The sequence below is a fragment of the Ranitomeya imitator genome, chromosome 7 (genome assembly GCF_032444005.1).
Source record: "Ranitomeya imitator isolate aRanImi1 chromosome 7, aRanImi1.pri, whole genome shotgun sequence".
Taxonomy (NCBI): domain Eukaryota; kingdom Metazoa; phylum Chordata; class Amphibia; order Anura; family Dendrobatidae; genus Ranitomeya; species Ranitomeya imitator.
Window position 1 is genome coordinate 52072676 of NC_091288.1, and position 18452 is coordinate 52091127.

At 47.0% G+C, this 18452-nt stretch overlaps 1 protein-coding gene across 1 annotated transcript in view; it reads right to left on the bottom strand.

Annotated features, from left to right (window-relative positions):
- Window positions 1-18452, bottom strand: part of CWC22 (CWC22 spliceosome associated protein homolog) — a 100442-nt gene that overhangs the window by 43900 nt on the left and 38090 nt on the right. The window contains exon 12 of the mRNA XM_069733225.1: window positions 4028-4109. Coding sequence (XP_069589326.1) covers window positions 4028-4109 — 82 coding nt within the window. The remainder of the gene's footprint in view (window positions 1-4027; window positions 4110-18452) is intronic.

Below are 18452 nucleotides of genomic sequence, written 5' to 3' on the forward strand. Positions count from 1 at the left end.
ACGCTCCGGTGACCGCTCCATGCAAGCGGCAGGTTCTGGTGGCAAGGATTGTTTGCGAGAAGGACCTGCCATGACGTCATGGTGATGTGACTGCGACGTCATCACAGGTCCTGCGCCCACACCAACCCTGGGACCGGAAGCTGCCGCGTGCACCGCACACAGGGCCAGGACTTCAACGGAGGGTGAGTATATGTTTATTTTTTATTTTACGTCTGTATACTACGTGGCTCTGTGCTGCATACTCCGTAGCTGTGCAATATACTACGCTGGCTGGGCAATATACTACGCGGGCTGGGCAATATACTACGCGGGCTGGGCAATAGACTACGCGGGCTGGGCAATAGACTACGCGGGCTGGGCAATAGACTACGCGGGCTGGGCAATAGACTACGCGGGCTGGGCAATAGACTACGCGGGCTGGGCAATAGACTACGCGGGCTGGGCAATAGACTACGCGGGCTGGGCAATAGACTACGCGGGCTGGGCAATAGACTACGCGGGCTGGGCAATAGACTACGCGGGCTGGGCAATAGACTACGCGGGCTGGGCAATAGACTACGCGGGCTGGGCAATAGACTACGCGGGCTGGGCAATAGACTACGCGGGCTGGGCAATAGACTACGCGGGCTGGGCAATAGACTACGCGGGCTGGGCAATAGACTACGCGGGCTGGGCAATAGACTACGCGGGCTGGGCAATAGACTACGCGGGCTGGGCAATAGACTACGCGGGCTGGGCAATAGACTACGCGGGCTGGGCAATAGACTACGCGGGCTGGGCAATAGACTACGCGGGCTGGGCAATAGACTACGCGGGCTGGGCAATAGACTACGCGGGCTGGGCAATAGACTACGCGGGCTGGGCAATAGACTACGCGGGCTGGGCAATAGACTACGCGGGCTGGGCAATAGACTACGCGGGCTGGGCAATAGACTACGCGGGCTGGGCAATAGACTACGCGGGCTGGGCAATAGACTACGCGGGCTGGGCAATAGACTACGTGGCTGGGCAATAGACTACGTGGCTGGGCAATAGACTACGTGGCTGGGCAATAGACTACGTGGCTGGGCAATAGACTACGTGGCTGGGCAATAGACTACGTGGCTGGGCAATAGACTACGTGGCTGGGCAATAGACTACGTGGCTGGGCAATAGACTACGTGGCTGGGCAATAGACTACGTGGCTGGGCAATAGACTACGTGGCTGGGCAATAGACTACGTGGCTGGGCAATAGACTACGTGGCTGGGCAATAGACTACGTGGCTGGGCAATAGACTACGTGGCTGGGCAATAGACTACGTGGCTGGGCAATAGACTAGGTGGCTGGGCAATAGACTACGTGGCTGGGCAATAGACTACGTGGCTGGGCAATAGACTACGTGGCTGGGCAATAGACTAGGTGGCTGGGCAATAGACTACGTGGCTGGGCAATAGACTACGTGGCTGGGCAATAGACTAGGTGGCTGGGCAATAGACTACGTGGCTGGGCAATAGACTAGGTGGCTGGGCAATAGACTACGTGGCTGGGCAATAGACTACGTGGCTGGGCAATAGACTACGTGGCTGGGCAATAGACTACGTGGACATGCATATTCTAGAATACCCAATGCATTAGAATCGGGCCACCATCTAGTGCACTTATAGTTAGTGTGGTGGCAGCAAGAGTCGTGCAATTCTTCTGGTGGTCCGACGCTGCAGGGCGATGATCTTGCTCCCGTCCCAGCCTGGTGCGGCAGTGCTCGGTGGTGTGTGAGCCTCCGGTGACATTTTGTGAAAGCTCGGAGGCCCTGCACTTCTATTGCCTCAATGCTGTGGCCTCTAGGAAAATGGCCACCGGAGGCGGCACATGCGTACATTGAGATCTTGGCTCTGAAATCTCGTCTCCCGTTGCCGAGATCTCAATCTATGTATGCGCCGCCTCTGGTGGCCATTTTCCCGGAGGTCACAGCATTGAGATAATAGAACTGTGGGGGGCTTCAGGCTTTCACAAAATGTCGCCGTAGCCCCCGTACCACCGAACCTGCAGCGCTGCGATGGGATTTCCCAGAGACCACCGCATCACAGCAATGGATGTGCGGGGGCTCTGGGCTTTCACAAAATGTCACTGTAGCCCCCCCCCACCCCCCCACACCGCTGAACCTGCACACCAGTCTGTATCATATCGACGGACCACTAAATATCCCCTGTGACTCCGCTCCACTAGAGCTGCCGATTGCCCCTGGGGAAAGCCGAATTCCGGACTGAAAGACGGACCCCCATTTGACACATTAATTTTTTTTCCCCCCATTTTCCTTCTGAAAATTTGGGGAGCGTCTTAAGGTCAGAAAAATACAGTATTTTTGTAAATAATTCTACTAGTGATGAGCGAACGTGCTGGGATAAGGTGTTATCAGAGCATGCTCATGAGCCAACAGAGTGCCTTCATGATGCTCGAAGAATATGTTCAAGTTCCTGCGCCTCCATGTCTCACAGCTATTTGACAGTCGCAACACATGCAGGGATTGCCTGTTGGTTAGGCTATCACCATGTGTTGCGCTGTCTGGCAGCCATGAGAAATGCAGCTGTGGGGCCAAGACACTCGGATAACTCTAGAGCATGCTCTGATAACATCATCCAAGCACGTTCGCTCAGAACTAATTTTTGTAACTATTAACTTTGGAAAATAGTTTGTCATAATTCTGTATTGGGTTGCTCCTCTGATATCCTTCCAAAAAAGTTATGAATAAATTGACAATTTTGATATTATACAATTAGAATGCAGCTACAAAAATGTATACATTTCTAGGAGGAATAATAGAGGAACGCCAGAAAGGAAAGTTGTAAGAGAAGATGCTCCCGAATTGATGGGATATGAAGAATATACGTATTTACTAAAACAGACATGTCAGGAGAGGGGACAGGTGTCCTACAGAGAACACTTCCATGAGAAAAATAAAGGAATATTGAAAAAGTTTAACAATTGCTACTGAGAAAATGGAAGTGCACGGATCAGTGTGGAGAGCTGGCAGTAGGGTGATACAGCAAGGAAGATTAACAATATTACTGAACACGTTTTGCAAAATCTGAAAATTGCCTCCCAGGAAAGCAGGGGCTGTTAAGTCATTAGGGGATTTTCAAATGCAATCAGATCCATTTATTGCAGAAAAGCAGCAGCAGAGTTATAGGAGCGGCTAGGCTCCATTAGGCACGTGTAGGTATAAGTACATTTTACAGTCACAAAAAGCCATTACACCAGCATTATTTTGATCCGAGCTTTTTGCCGATCACACATATTTGAAAGCCAGACATTATTTTGCTTGTGATTTTTTTTATCCCTCTCTGCATTGCTGGAGAATGAATAGGAAAAAAATAGACTGTCCAAGTCAAATGAAATAACTGCATTACCATCGGATTTGCAGCAGGTAGAATTGGCGAGAACGCTGCCGGCATAATGGCTATGTGGCTAAAGAAAAGGACAGAACAAAAGTTTTAAAAAAAATTTAAAATTGCTGCTTTTTGCTAGCAGGAGCGGACCTCTTTTCAATTAAGTTGAAATGTTTGAGAATTATAGTGTTCGTATAGTGGCTAGTACAGGGCGCTCTGTCCCTTAATAAACAGGTATGAGCCACCCGTGGCCTGTGCTGCTACTCAGAAGATGAATCTGCTATGCAACGTATGAAGGATAATCACTATTGTGCACTGTGTAATCGGAGGTGCGCGGCTTTACATGTAAGCTACTTGCAGACTTTCCTTCCTACAGAGACTGTCAATTTGATCCCTTACACGCAGTTTTGGTTGGCAGACACTAGCGCTCATATTTGTCAGCAACTGAATGTGTCTGTCGGGAGAAAGCGCCCGCGGTGCCGAGCTGTCAACTACTCATGATGTGTTTCTAAAAAGGGGCGGCATGGTGCCGGCAGGAAAATAAGTTGCGATGCGAGAAGGGTGGGATGGTGAAAGATCAGACTAAAAAAAAAATAAAGAAAATATAGCATTAAAAATCTATTACAAACATTTGCTGTCAGTGGGAAGGCTCGGCTGTCTTACCTGGACTGGATGGCAAGATAAATCGTTCGGCGGAAGGAAACCAAGTTAATCTCGGTTTTGTCATGAATGGTTATCTTCTCCCCTAAAATAAAATTACACAAAATAAATCATCAGAATTGTTCCACATGTATTAAAATACGTAAGAGAATTGTTTTAATATTTTCTGCACATGTAATGCAACGATGTAAAAATAGCTTGAAAATCTGATCTGCTTTATCATATCTAGTCTCAAGGAGAGTATATAATAGGGCCCCTTGTCTGAAGGCTTCCTCAAGATGCAGGGGGGCTCCTTACAGTATTAACCACTTAAAAATACACATTTTCATTTTTTGTGCTCCCCATGTTTTCCTCTACTTCCGAGAGCCATAACCTATTATATTTAGGTTGGCACAGACATATGATGGTTTCTTTCTATGTAAGTGTTAGTTTTTATTGATACCATATTGGGGTCAAGAAGATGTTTTGATCACTTTGTATTGAATTTTATAGAGACGGTCGTTTTTTGTGCTGTACGTCGTTATGCAGCAAAATGACATATCGACGGACATCATGAAAATAGGGAAAAATGTGTGTGACACATCCAGTGTAATGACGGATGCGTCCGGGGAGGAGAGAAGGAGAGAGAGAAGGAGAGAGAGAGAGAAGGAGAGAGAGAGAGAGAGAGAGAGAGAGCGAGAGACCAGACTTTAACCAAAGACTGAAAGACATTGATATACAGATCCTCCTTGAAACATGGACTAAGGCCACTAATGAATCCTATGTCCCCATCGGATACAGGGAATTCTCTGTCTCCGCACAGAAAAACAAAAACGTCAAACAGGGCCGGAGCTCAGGAGGAATATTAGTATGGTACAAAGAAGAGCTCCATGAACATATCAGAGCAGTGAAGAGAGGAGACAGCCACATCTGGATAAGAATAAGCCGCTCCATCCTCACATCCATGGCCGACATCTACCTCTGTGCAGTGTACGTAGCTCCTCCAGAGTCTCCATACTTCAACCCAGACAGCTTTGAGACCCTAAAGACTGAAGCTGCCCATTTCCAGACTCTTGGGAACGTTCTCATCTACGGAGACCTCAACGCAAGAACGGGAAGAGAAAGAGACTACCTGACCACTGATGGAAACATCTATATACTTGGAGCAGATACCGACTGTGACAACCCAGTACACACCGACAGGAACAGCTATGATTGCACAGTTAATAAAAGTGGCAGAACGCTGTTGAACCTATGCCGAAGCCTTGGACTTCGTATCCTCAATGGCCGCACCAAGGGAGACTCACTGGGAAGACATACCCTAAACTCCCATGTGGGCAGCAGTGTGATAGACTATGCCATCACAGATATGGACCCTACAAATATTGGCGCCCTTATAGTCACCCCACAAACACATCTGTCAGACCATAACCAACTGCTCCTATACATCAAATCCACAAAGAAATCACCCTCACAAACCCCGCAAAAGACCGGCCTCTTTAGCCTGCCACCATCCTTCAAATGGTCCAAGATGTCGGCCCCAAAATACAAAGATGCCATCAACAGACCAGAGATCAAGGAGAAGCTCCAATGTTTCCATAATAACGTGTATGAACTCAACCCAGAAGGAGTACACCTAGCGGTAAGAGACCTTAACAACATTCTATATGCCATGGCAGAAATGTCTGACCTGAAAAGAAGCATCAACAAGAGACCGAGTAAACAAAATCCCAACAACTGGTTTGACAAAGAATGCAAGACCATACGGAAGGCCCTAAGAATGGCCTCAAATAAAAAACACAGAGACCCCAATAACCCCACTCTGAGAGAAGCCTACCACACCGTACAACGAAATTACAAAGCCACCCTCAGAAAGAAAAAGCAAAACGACATCTCTACCAAACTCCTCCAACTCCAAGATGCCCTTGAAGACAACAAATTTTGGGAACTATGGAATCACCTTGGATCCCACCAGAAAAGCAACAGCCTCCACATCCAGAGCGGCAACATCTGGCTCCAGTACTTCAAGGACCTCTACAATGACATCCCAAGTGAAGACCTGAACCTGGCACAAAAAGAGCTTGTGAAAAAACTGTAAGATATGGAGGAAAAGTACAAAGATTTCCAAAATCCTCTGGATACACCAATCACACTGACAGAAATAACAGAAAGGATCACAAAGATAAAAGGTAAAAAAGCCAGTGGTCCAGATGGGATCCTCCCAGAAATGCTGAAATACAGCCCTCCAGACATCCAGGCTGCGATAACAAAACTATTTAATATTGTACTGCAGGCCGGCTGCTTCCCCAAAAACTGGAACCAAGGCCTCATAACCCCTATACACAAAAATGGGGACAAGTACGACCCAGCAAACTACCGAGGGATATGTGTCAGCAGCAACCTGGGTAAACTCTTCAACTGCATCCTGAACAAGAGGATCCTCACCTTCCTCACCGAGCACAACGTCCTCAGCGAGAGCCAAGCAGGGTTCATGCCGAACCACCGCACCACTGACCACATCTACACTCTGCACAGCCTCATCAAGAGCCACGTCCACAATACAAAGAACGGGAAGATATACGCTTGTTTTGTGGACTTCAAGAAGGCCTTCGACTCAGTGTGGCACCCAGGACTATTCCTAAAATTGCTGGGGAGCGGAATAGGAGGCAAAACATATGATGTCATTCGAAGCTCCTACACAGAGAACAGTTGCAGTGTGAAGGTCAACGGAAGGAGGATGGCCTATTTCCAACAAAGTCGAGGAGTGAGACAGGGCTGCAGTCTCAGTCCAACGCTCTTTAACATCTACATCAATGAGCTGGCAGTGGCCCTAGAGTCCTCCTCAGCACCAGGACTCACCCTCCATGACACCCAGGTGAAATTTCTGCTGTATGCAGATGACCTCGTGCTGTTATCACCAACTGAGAAAGGCCTCCAAGATCATCTGAAAATCCTAGAGACCTTCAGCAGCACATGGGCACTGCCAATCAACGAGAAAAAAACTAATATCATGGTGTTCCAGAAAAGAAAGCAGAAACCCACTGGCAATCCTACCTTTATGATAGACAACCGTCCACTTACTGAAACCAACAGGTACACCTACCTGGGCCTAGAACTCAGCCAGTCAGGGAGCTTCAAGCAAGCCATAGAGTCACTAAAAGACAAGGCATCCAAAGCCTTCTATGCCATCAGAAGGCGTCTGTACCACCTCAAGGCACCAGTAACCGTATGGCTAAAAATTTTTGACTCCATCATTGCCCCAATTCTTCTATACGGTAGTGAGGTCTGGGGCCCAGTCTCATACCCAAACTGGTCAAAGTGGGACGCTGGGCCGACAGAAATATTCCACCTAGAGTTCTGCAAGCATCTTCTCCAAGTCCATCGGAGCACATCAAATAGCGCCTGCCGAGCAGAGCTGGGCAGATTCCCACTACACATCGCAATAAAGAAGAAGGCACTGTCATTCAAGGCTCATCTACAAAGTAGCAGTCCCAGCTCCTACCATCACAAAGCCCTCCTACACCAGGAAGCCTCAGGAAGCCTCCCAAGAAAAAGTACCCAAAGCCAGTCTGACCAAGCCATCAACCTACATGGCCTGACAAAAGGTGAAATCCAGAAAATGGTACACAAAGTCAAAGAGGAATATCTCAGCATCTGGAGGAACGACATAAACAAATCCCAGAAACTGACAATATACCGGAATCTACAGAGGGAGTACAAACTGGCCCCATATCTAGAGAAACTAGAAAACCCCAAAGATCGACAGATCCTGAGCCGGTACAGACTGAGCGCCCACAGCCTACTCATCGAATCCGGGCGGCACCGACAGAACTACAAGCCCCGAGAGAGCAGACTCTGCCAGCAGTGCCCCCAGGAGGCCGTGGAGGATGAGGCCCACTTCCTGCTGAGGTGCCCCAAATACTCCGCAGTGAGGGACACTCACTTCAAGAGACTGTCTGATCTCCTCCCAGACTTCACCTCCAAGGAGGAGGAAGAGACACTGCCGATAATACTGGGGGAAGAGGAAAGTGCAGTGGCCGTAGCAGCGGAATATGTCAGTGCCTGCCACAGACTAAGAGGAGCCTGATATGTCATGGACTCCCGTACCCCAACACTGGACAAATCCCTATCCCCCCGACTAAAGAGCCTGATATGTCATGGACTCCTATACCCCACCCTGGAAACATCCCCTATCCTCTAAAAGGAATTTGATATTCCCTGGACCTCTATATGCCCCCCTCCCCCACCCCCGCATTTCTACCATATGCTTTGGCAATGCTAACATGTACTTAGTCCTGCCAATAAAGCTCATTTGAATTGAATTGAATTGAGAGAGGAGAGCGAGAGAGAGGAGAGAGAGAGAAGGAGAGAGGAGAGAGAAGGAGAGAGAAGGAGAGAGAGGAGAAGGAGAGAGAGAAGAGAGCGAGAGAGAAGGAGAGAGAGGAGAGCAAGAGAGAAGGAGAGAGAGGAGAGCGAGAGAGGAGAGCGAGAGAGGAGAGCGAGAAGGAGAGAGAGAGGAGAGCGAGAAGGAGAGAGAGAGGAGAGCGAGAGAGAAGGAGAGAGGAGAGCGAAAGAGAGGAGAAAGAGTGAAGGAGAGAGAGAAGGAGAGAGGAGAGAGAGGAGAGCGAGAGGAGAGCGAGAGGAGAGCGAGAGAGAAGAGAGCGAGAGAGGAGAGAGAGAAGGAGAGAGAAGGAGAGAGAGGAGAGCGAGAGAGGAGAGCGAGAGAGAGAGAGAGAGAGAAGGAGAGAGAGAGAAGGAGAGAGAGAGAAGGAGAGAGAGAGAAGGAGAGAGAGGAGAGAGAGGAGAGAGAGGAGAGAGGAGAGAGAAGGAGAGAGAGAGAAGGAGAGAGAGAAGGAGAGAGAGGAGAGCGAGAGAGAGGAGAGAGAGGAGAGACAGGAGAGAGAGGAGAGAGAGGAGAGAGGAGAGAGAGAGGAGAAGGAGGAGAGAGAGAGGAGAGCGAGAGAGAAGGAGAGAGGAGATAGAGAAGGAGAGAGAGGAGAGAGAGAGGAGAGAGGGAGAGAGAAGGAGAGAGAGAGGAGAGCGAGAGGAGAGAGAGAAGGAGAGCGAGAGGAGAGCGAGAGAGAAGGAGAGAGGAGAGAGAGAAGGAGAGAGAGAAGGAGAGAGAGAAGGAGAGAGAGGAGAGAGAGAAGGAGAGAGGAGAGAGAGAGAGAAGGAGAGCGAGAGGAGAGCGGCGAGAGAGAAGGAGAGAGGAGAGAGAGAAGGAGAGAGAGGAGAGCGAGAAGGAGAGAGGAGAGCGAGAGAGAGAAGGAGAGAGAGGAGAGAGAGAGGAGAGAAGGAGAGAGAGAGAGGAGAGCGAGGAGAGCGAGAGAGGAGAGAGAAGGAGAGAGAGGAGAGAGGAGAGAAGGAGAGAGAGGAGAGAGAAGGAGAGAGGAGAAGGAGAGAGAGGAGAAGGAGAGAGAGAGGAGAACGAGAGAGAAGGAGAGAGAGAGGAGAGCGAGAGAGAAGGAGAGAGAGGAGCGAGGAGAGAGAGAGGGAGAGAGAGAAGGAGAGAGAAGGAGAGAGAATGAGAGAGAGAAGGAGAGAGAGAAGGAGAGAGAGGAGAAGGAGAGAGAGGAGAAGGAGAGAGAGGAGAAGGAGAGAGGAGAAGGAGAGAGGAGAAGGAGAGAGGAGAAGGAGAGAGAGAGGAGAGCGAGAGAGAAGGAGAGAGAGAGAGAAGGAGAGAGAGGAGCGAGAGAGGAGAGAGAAGAGAGAGAAGGAGAGAGAGGAGAAGGAGAGAGAGGAGAAGGAGAGAGAGGAGAAGGAGAGAGAGGAGAAGGAGAGAGAGGAGAGAGAGGAGAAGGAGAGAGAGGAGAAGGAGAGAGAGGAGAAGGAGAGAGAGGAGAAGGAGAGAGAGGAGAAGGAGAGAGAGGAGAAGGAGAGAGAGGAGAAGGAGAGAGAGGAGAAGGAGAGAGAGGAGAAGGAGAGAGAGGAGAAGGAGAGAGAGAAGGAGAGAGAGGAGAAGGAGAGAGAGGAGAAGGAGAGAGAAGGAGAGAGAGAAGGAGAGAGAGAAGGAGAGAGAGAAGGAGAGAGAGGAGAGAGAGAAGGAGAGAGGAGAGAGAAGGAGAGAGAGAGAGGAGAGAGAGAAGGAGAGCGGGAGAGAGAAGGAGAGCGAGAGAGGAGAGAGGAGAGAGAGAAGGAGAGAGAGGAGAGAGAGGAGAGCAAGAGAGAGGAGAGAGAAGGAGAGAGAGGAGAGAGAAGGAGAGAGAAGGAGAGCGAGAGGAGAGCGAGAGAGAAGGAGAGAGGAGAGAAGGAGAGAGAGGAGAGAGGAGAAAGAGAAGGAGAGAGAGAGAGAAGGAGAGAGAGAGGAGAGAGAAGGAGAGAGAGAGAGGAGAGAGAGGAGAGAGAGAAGAGATAGAGAGACAGAGAGAGATAGAGAGAAATCTAATGGGATTCGTCACTAGATTCCTGTGTTTGACGGTCGGCGACGGATCCTGCGTCCATAGGCTTCCATTATAGCAGACGACGGGCAGCGCAGGATGCGTCGCTGACCGATTTTCCGACGTCCCTATGAACGTTTTCTCTGCACAACGGACCGTTATTTTCCGACGGATCCAGTGCACGACGGATGAAACGGATGGCCATCCGTCAAAATCCGTCACCAATACAAGTCTATGGGAAAATGCAAGATCCTGCAAATTTTTTTTGCAGGATCCTGCATTCTTAACAATCGACGGATTGTGATGGAAGCTGAAAAAAGCAAGTGTGAAAGTTGCCTTACTGAAAAACAATTTTAGCATTTTGATTTATTTTCTCTCTTTACAGGATTTATCATACAGGTTAAAGACCGTCTTGTGTCTTGATAAAAACAACTTTTAAGGCAATACTTACAACAATGCTTTTTACCAGATCGCTTCACAGCGTGAACCTGACAGGCGGCACCTATGTTCATATTGCAGGGTAGGATGGGAACATGCAGCGATTTGCAGCATCATTTAAGTGGTTAAACAGCAGCGATCTGAGCTAGTTCAGATTGCTGCTGTCAGAGGCAGGTGCTGACTGAATAACACACAATCTTTGTCTTCTTTCTCCTGACCTGACATGGTCGACAGAGAAGCTACAATGGTGTTTCGCAAACATCAACATTGGTAAAGCGCTCCATATAAAGTGGCAAGGAGAGGATCAAGAGGAAGGCAAAGAGTCTGGTGGATTTTAGAGGCTTTCGTAGTATACAGTGTAGAGGTGGATGGTGAATGAAAATAATCTTTTGTGAAGTGCAAACGATCATCGTCCCAGGTGGCACATTATCCTGTGTAAACAGAACGTGCACTGCCGAGACTCATGGCAGACTGTGTACAGAACAGATCGCTCAGAGCACTCCGTTTACCGCATTCTTGCTGTGACCGCCAATTGGTAAATATTTACGGATCAGTGATCGTTTTGTGCCACCGGTCAGACAGTGTAAATGGACCCTTAAGGCCATGTTCACACCATCCTTTTTTTTAATGCGGAACCGCCGCGATTTACCCGCTGCGGGTCCGCAGCTGTTTTCCATGCAGGGTACATTACAATGTACCCTATGGAAAACAGGAACTGCTGTGCCCACATTGCGGAAAATCCCAAAAAAAGCCGCGCTGAATAGCTGCGGTAAAAAAAGAAGTACCATGTCATTTCTTTTTGCGGAACTGCAGCGGTTCTGCACCCATAGACCTCCATTGTGAGGTCAAACCCGCCGTAAAACCCGCAGACGAAAAAAATATCTGCGGGTTTTCTGCGGTTTGTGGTGCAGAACCGCTGCAGTGTGGCTGCCCCCCCGTGCTCCAATCCCACCCCCCCGTGCTCCGATGCCACCCCCCGTGCTCCGACGCCGCCCCCCCCCCCCCCCCGTGCCCTAATCTCCCCCCCGTGCCCTAATCTCCCCCCCTTATACTTACCGGGCCTCCCGATGTCCGTCCGGCCGTCTTCTCCCTGGGCGCCGCCATCTTCCAAAATGGCGGGCGCATGCGCAGTGCGCCCGCCGAATCTGCCGGCCGGCAGATTCGTTCCAGGCACATTTTGATCACTGTGATAACCTCACAGTGATCAAAATGAAAAAAAGGTAAATGCCACCCCCCCCCCCCTTTATCACAACGATAGGTAGTAACAATAATAAAATAATAACATAGTTAGTAAGGCCGAAAAAAGACATTTGTCCATCCAGTTCAGCCTATATTGCATCATAATAGATCCCCAGATCTACGTCCTTCTACAGAACCTAATAATTGTATGATACAATATTGTTCTGCTCCAGGAAGACATCCAGGTCTCTCTTGAACCCCTCGACTGAGTTCGCCATCACCACCTCCTCAGGCAAGCAATTCCAGATTCTCACTGCCCTAACAGTAAAGAATCCTCTTCTATGTTGGTGGAAAAACCTTCTCTCCTCCAGACGCAAAGAATGCCCCCTTGTGCCCGTCACCTTCCTTGGTATAAACAGATCCTCAGCGAGATATTTGTATTGTCCCCTTATATACTTATACATGGTTATTAGATCACCCCTCAGTCGTCTTTTTTCTAGACTAAATAATCCTAATTTCGCTAATCTATCTGCGTATTGTAGTTCTCCCATCCCCTTTATTAATTTTGTTGCCCTCCTTTGTACTCTCTCTAGTTCCATTATATCCTTCCTGAGCACCGGTGCCCAAAACTGGACACAGTACTCCATGTGCGGTCTAACTAGGGATTTGTACAGAGGCAGTATAATGCTCTCATCATGTGTATCCAGACCTCTTTTAATGCACCCCATGATCCTGTTTGCCTTGGCAGCTGCTGCCTGGCACTGGCTGCTCCAGGTAAGTTTATCATTAACTAGGATCCCCAAGTCCTTCTCCCTGTCAGATTTACCCAGTGGTTTCCCATTCAGTGTGTAATGGTGACATTGATTCCTTCTTCCCATGTGTATAACCTTACATTTATCATTGTTAAACCTCATCTGCCACCTTTCAGCCCAAGTTTCCAACTTATCCAGATCCATCTGTAGCAGAATACTATCTTCTCTTGTATTAACTGCTTTACATAGTTTTGTATCATCTGCAAATATCGATATTTTACTGTGTAAACCTTCTACCAGATCATTAATGAATATGTTGAAGAGAACAGGTCCCAATACTGACCCCTGCGGTACCCCACTGGTCACAGCGACCCAGTTAGAGACCATTTATAACCACCCTCTGCTTTTTATCACTAAGCCAGTTACTAACCCATTTACACACATTTTACCCCAGACCAAGCATTCTCATTTTGTGTACCAACCTCTTGTGCGGCACGGTATCAAACGCTTTGGAAAAATCGAGATATACCACGTCCAATGACTCACCGTGGTCCAGCCTATAGCTTACCTCTTCATAAAAACTGATTAGATTGGTTTGACAGGAGCGATTTCTCATAAACCCATGCTGATATGGAGTTAAACAGTTATTCTCATTGAGATAATCCAGAATAACATCCCTCAGAAACCCTTCAAATATTTTACCAACAATAGAGGTTAGACTTACTGGCCTATAATTTCCAGGTTCACTTTTAGAGCCCTTTTTGAATATTGGCACCACATTTGCAATGCGCCAGTCCTGCGGAACAGACCCTGTCGCTATAGAGTCCCTAAAAATAAGAAATAATGGTTTATCTATTACATTACTTAGTTCTCTTAGTACTCGTGGGTGTATGCCATCCGGACCCGGAGATTTATCTATTTTAATCTTATTTAGCCGGTTTCGCACCTCTTCTTGGGTTAGATTGGTGACCCTTAATATAGGGTTTTCATTGTTTCTTGGGATTTCACCTAGCATTTCATTTTCCACCGTGAATACCGTGGAGAAGAAGGTGTTTAATATGTTAGCTTTTTCCTCGTCATCTACAACCATTCTTTCCTCACTATTTTTTAAGGGGCCTACATTTTCAGTTTTTATTCTTTTACTATTGATATAGTTGAAGAACAGTTTGGGATTAGTTTTACTCTCCTTAGCAATGTGCTTCTCTGTTTCCTTTTTGGCAGTTTTAATTAGTTTTTTAGATAAAGTATTTTTCTCCCTATAGTTTTTTAGAGCTTCAATGGTGCCATCCTGCTTTAGTAGTGCAAATGCTTTCTTTTTACTGTTAATTGCCTGTCTTACTTCTTTGTTTAGCCACATTGGGTTTTTCCTATTTCTAGTCCTTTTATTCCCACAAGGTATAAACCGCTTACACTGCCTATTTAGGATGTTCTTGAACATTTCCCATTTATTATCTGTATTCTTATTTCTGAGGATATTGTCCCAGTCTACCAGATTAAGGGCATCTCTAAGCTGGTCAAACTTTGCCTTCCTAAAGTTCAGTGTTTTTGTGACTCCCTGACAAGTCCCCCTAGTGAAAGACAGGTGAAACTGTACAATATTGTGGTCGCTATTTCCTAGATGCCCGACCACCTGCAGATTTGTTATTCTCTCAGGTCTATTAGATAGTATTAGGTCTAAAAGTGCTGCTCCTCTGGTTGGATTCTGCACCAATTGTGAAAGATAATTTTTCTTGGTTATTAGCAGAAACCTGTTGCCTTTATGGGTTTCACAGGTTTCGGTTTCCCAGTTAATATCCGGGTAGTTAAAGTCCCCCATAACCAGGACCTCATTATGGGTTGCAGCTTCATCTATCTGCTTTAGAAGTAGACTTTCCATGGTTTCTGTTATATTTGGGGGTTTGTAACAGACCCCAATGAGAATTTTGTTACCATTATTCCCTCCATGAATTTCGACCCATATGGACTCGACATCCTCATTTCCTTTGCTAATATCCTCCCTTAAAGTGGACTTTAGACAAGACTTTACATAGAGAAAAACCCCTCCTCCTCTCCGATTTTTACGATCCTTTCTAAACAGACTGTAACCCTGTAAGTTAACTGCCCAGTCATAGCTTTCATCTAACCATGTCTCGGTTATTCCCACTATGTCAAAGTTACCTGTAGACATTTCTGCTTCTAGTTCTTCCATCTTGTTTGTCAGGCTTCTGGCGTTTGCGAGCATGCAGTTCAGAGGATTTTGTTTTGCTCCAATCTCCTCGCTGTGGATTGCTTTAGAAATGTTCTTACCTCCCTTCTGAGTATGTTTTCCTGGGTCGTCTTTGTTCGAGTCTGATGTTTTTCTTCCCGTCCCCTCTTCTTCTAGTTTAACGCCCTCCTGATGAGTGTAGCGAGTCTTCTGGCGAATGTGTGTTTCCCAGGTTTGTTGAGGTGTAGTCCGTCTCTGGCGAGGAGTCCATCGTACCAGTAATTCACACCGTGGTCCAGGAATCCGAATCCTTGTTGTCTGCACCATCGTCTTAGCCAGTTGTTTGCATCAAGGATCCTGTTCCATCTCCTGGTGCCATGCCCGTCTACTGGAAGGATAGAAGAAAAAACTACCTGTGCATCCAGTTCCTTTACTATCTTCCCCAACTCTTCAAAGTCTTTGCAGATTGTCGGTAGGTCCTTCCTTGCCGTGTCATTGGTGCCAACATGTATCAGAAGAAATGGGTGGACGTCCTTGGAGCTAAGAGCTTTGGTATCCTATCGGTCACATCCTTGATCATCGCACCTGGAAGGCAGCATACTTCTCTTGCAGTTATGTCCGGTCTGCAGATGGCTGCTTCTGTGCCTCTCAGTAGTGAGTCTCCCACCACCACCACTCTTCGTTTCTTCTTGGCTGTACTTTTTGCTGTCACTTGTTGCTGTGTGCCCTTTTCTTTTTTGCTTGCTGGTATTGCTTCATCCTTAGGTGTGCCATCTTCATCCTCTACAAAGATTTGATATTGGTTCTTCAGTTGTGTGGTTGGTGATTTCTCCATGATCTTCTTGCTTCTTTTGGTTACATGCTTCCACTCATCTGCTTTTGGAGGTTCTCTGACACTTTTTTCACCTTCTGTGACCAGTAGAGATGCTTCTGTTCTGTCTAGAAAGTCTTCATTCTCTTTGATGAGTTTCAAAGTTGCTATTCTTTCTTCCAGACCCCGCACCTTTTCTTCTAAAAGGGCCACTAGTCTACACTTCTGACAGGTGAAATTTGATTCTTCTTCTGGTCGATCTGTGAACATGTAAACATGTAGCACATGCTGCAGCTCACCATGTAGGTTGTCACATCTGCCATGTTGCTCCTAGATCATAGAATAAAGAATTTTTTATTTTTTTTTCCCCACTACAGTTAGAACTAGGGTTAGGGTTAGGGGTAGGGTTAGGGTTAGGGTATTTTCAGCCATTTTAACCCTAAAAAAACTTCCTAGAAAACACACAGAAACTGCACTAAAAAACGCATAAAAAAACGCACCAAAAAACGCACCTGCGTTTTCTGCCAAGAGCTGCGGTTTTTAGTGCAGAAAAAACAGCAGGGAAATCAGGAACGTGTGAACATGGCCTAATACTGGAAAAGGCCTTTAAGAGGATAATCCGTGATAAGGTAAAATGTGCAACGGGTGTCTAAAAGCTGCATCTGGTTTTGTGGCTCAATCCTGCTTGAAATGAATAGGGCTCAGCTGTAATTCCAGACACTGTCCAAGAATAAAAGTGGCGCTGTCTTTAGAAAGATAGAAGTGATGAGCGAACGTTCTCGGATAAGGTGTTATGCTTCTTTCACAATTCCATCTTCCAAATCTGCACAGGATCCGTCAAGACGTTGAAATGACGGATCCTGTGCAGGTTGTGGAAAACGTGTGCACTGGGCCCGTCTTTCTGACGGACCAGTCGAGCCTATGTGCACCTGTTGTGTATGCGTCTTCGCAGCAGTTTTTCGCTACGAAAACGCATACACAAGACAAACCAGGTTAAAGAAAATTAAAAAAAAAAAAAAAAAAACCGCAGTATTCTTACCTACCGGCGTTCCTGCGCAGTGATGCTCCCGGCAGCTAGCGTTCCTAGTAATACATTGCGAAATCTCGCAAGAAGTCGCGGTCTTGCAAGACCGCAACTTCTCGCGAGATTTCGCAATGTATTACTAGGAAGTAACGCTGGCACTCCGGTAGGTGAGAATATTACGATTTTTTTTAACATTATATCTTGTTACTATTGATGCTGCATAGGCAGCATCAACAGTAAAAAGAGAATGAGTGAGCGAGAGAGAATTTCCCTAACGGGAAATTCTTCCACGCATGCTCTCTTTGAAAAGGCGGGACCCTTCGCTGGATTCCTGCTTTTCACAGGCAGCGACGCATCCTGCGCCCATAGGCTTCCATTGTAGCCAGTGACGGGCAGCGCAGGATGCGTCGCTGACCGATTTTCCGACGTGCAGAAAAAAACGTTCCTCTGGACGTTTTCTCTGCCCGACGGACCTTTTTTTATGCAGGATCCAGTGAAAGACGGATGAAACGGATGGCCATCCGTCACAATCCGTCACTAATACAAGTCTACGGGAAAAAAACAGGATCCTACATTCTCAAAAAACGACGGATTGTGACGGGAGCTGAAAGACGGAAGTGTGAAAGAGACCTTATCTGACTATGCTCAGGTACTAACAGTGACTTCGGCGTGGTCAAAAATATGTTCGAATCCCTACTCCTGCATGTCTCGCAGCTGCTCAACAGCCGCAACACATGAGGGGATTGTGTTTGTCAGGCAATGCCTGTGTGTGTTGCGGCTGTCGAACAGCTGCGAGACATGCAGGAGCAGGGACTCAAACACATTTTTCGAGCACGCCGAAGTCACTATGTTAGCATCTGAGCATGCTCAGATAACACCTTATCCTACCATGTTCTCTCATCACTAAATGTAAGCAAATCCTTTTTTCCTTAACTCACCAGTTTTCCTAGTCATTAAAAAAAAGTGCATTTAACAAATCCCCCTTTCTACATAATATACAGGACTTATTGTTAAAGCAGATGTGCTACCATGACTGTGCATCAGTTCTTTTTCATCGACCCTTTTTCTTTTACCCGTCCTTCTATACTAGAACTTGGGACATCTGCAGTGAAGCTCGACACAAATGTGGACGGAAAAACAAAGTTGAGGCGGACGGATGTGTGCAATGAGCTCATCATTATTCCATATTACCTCAGCTCCTGCCTCAATTTATCTTCAAAGTCTTCTCGGTGCCAACGTGTATCACGCGGGCATTCCCTCCAACACCCATCCAGTCTGCCAGACCAGCATTTCATCACTCTCCAGCACATTATTCACTTGTTCGAGGTCACAGCTCTACCAGAACTATGGAAAACCGATCCCCCGAGGGTTTACCTCATTTTTAAATCCCCCTTTTTTAATTTTCCACCATGAAGATATGGAACGAATATATTTACATTTATGTAGGAAATGGAGTCATCACTTTTGCTTCTTCATTATATAAATTGCAATGCAAATACCAACACTGTCGACAGATAATCTTAAAAAAAGACAAAAAAAAAATAACACCGAAAGGTGAATCCATCATTCTGTGTCCCTAGACTGTCAAGAACAGTCTGTCCAGATTACTATAATTGGGAAAACTTAGTGATACTTACGCCAGATTATCTTGTTTTCATGGGTACTATTGATTTACAAAGTAAA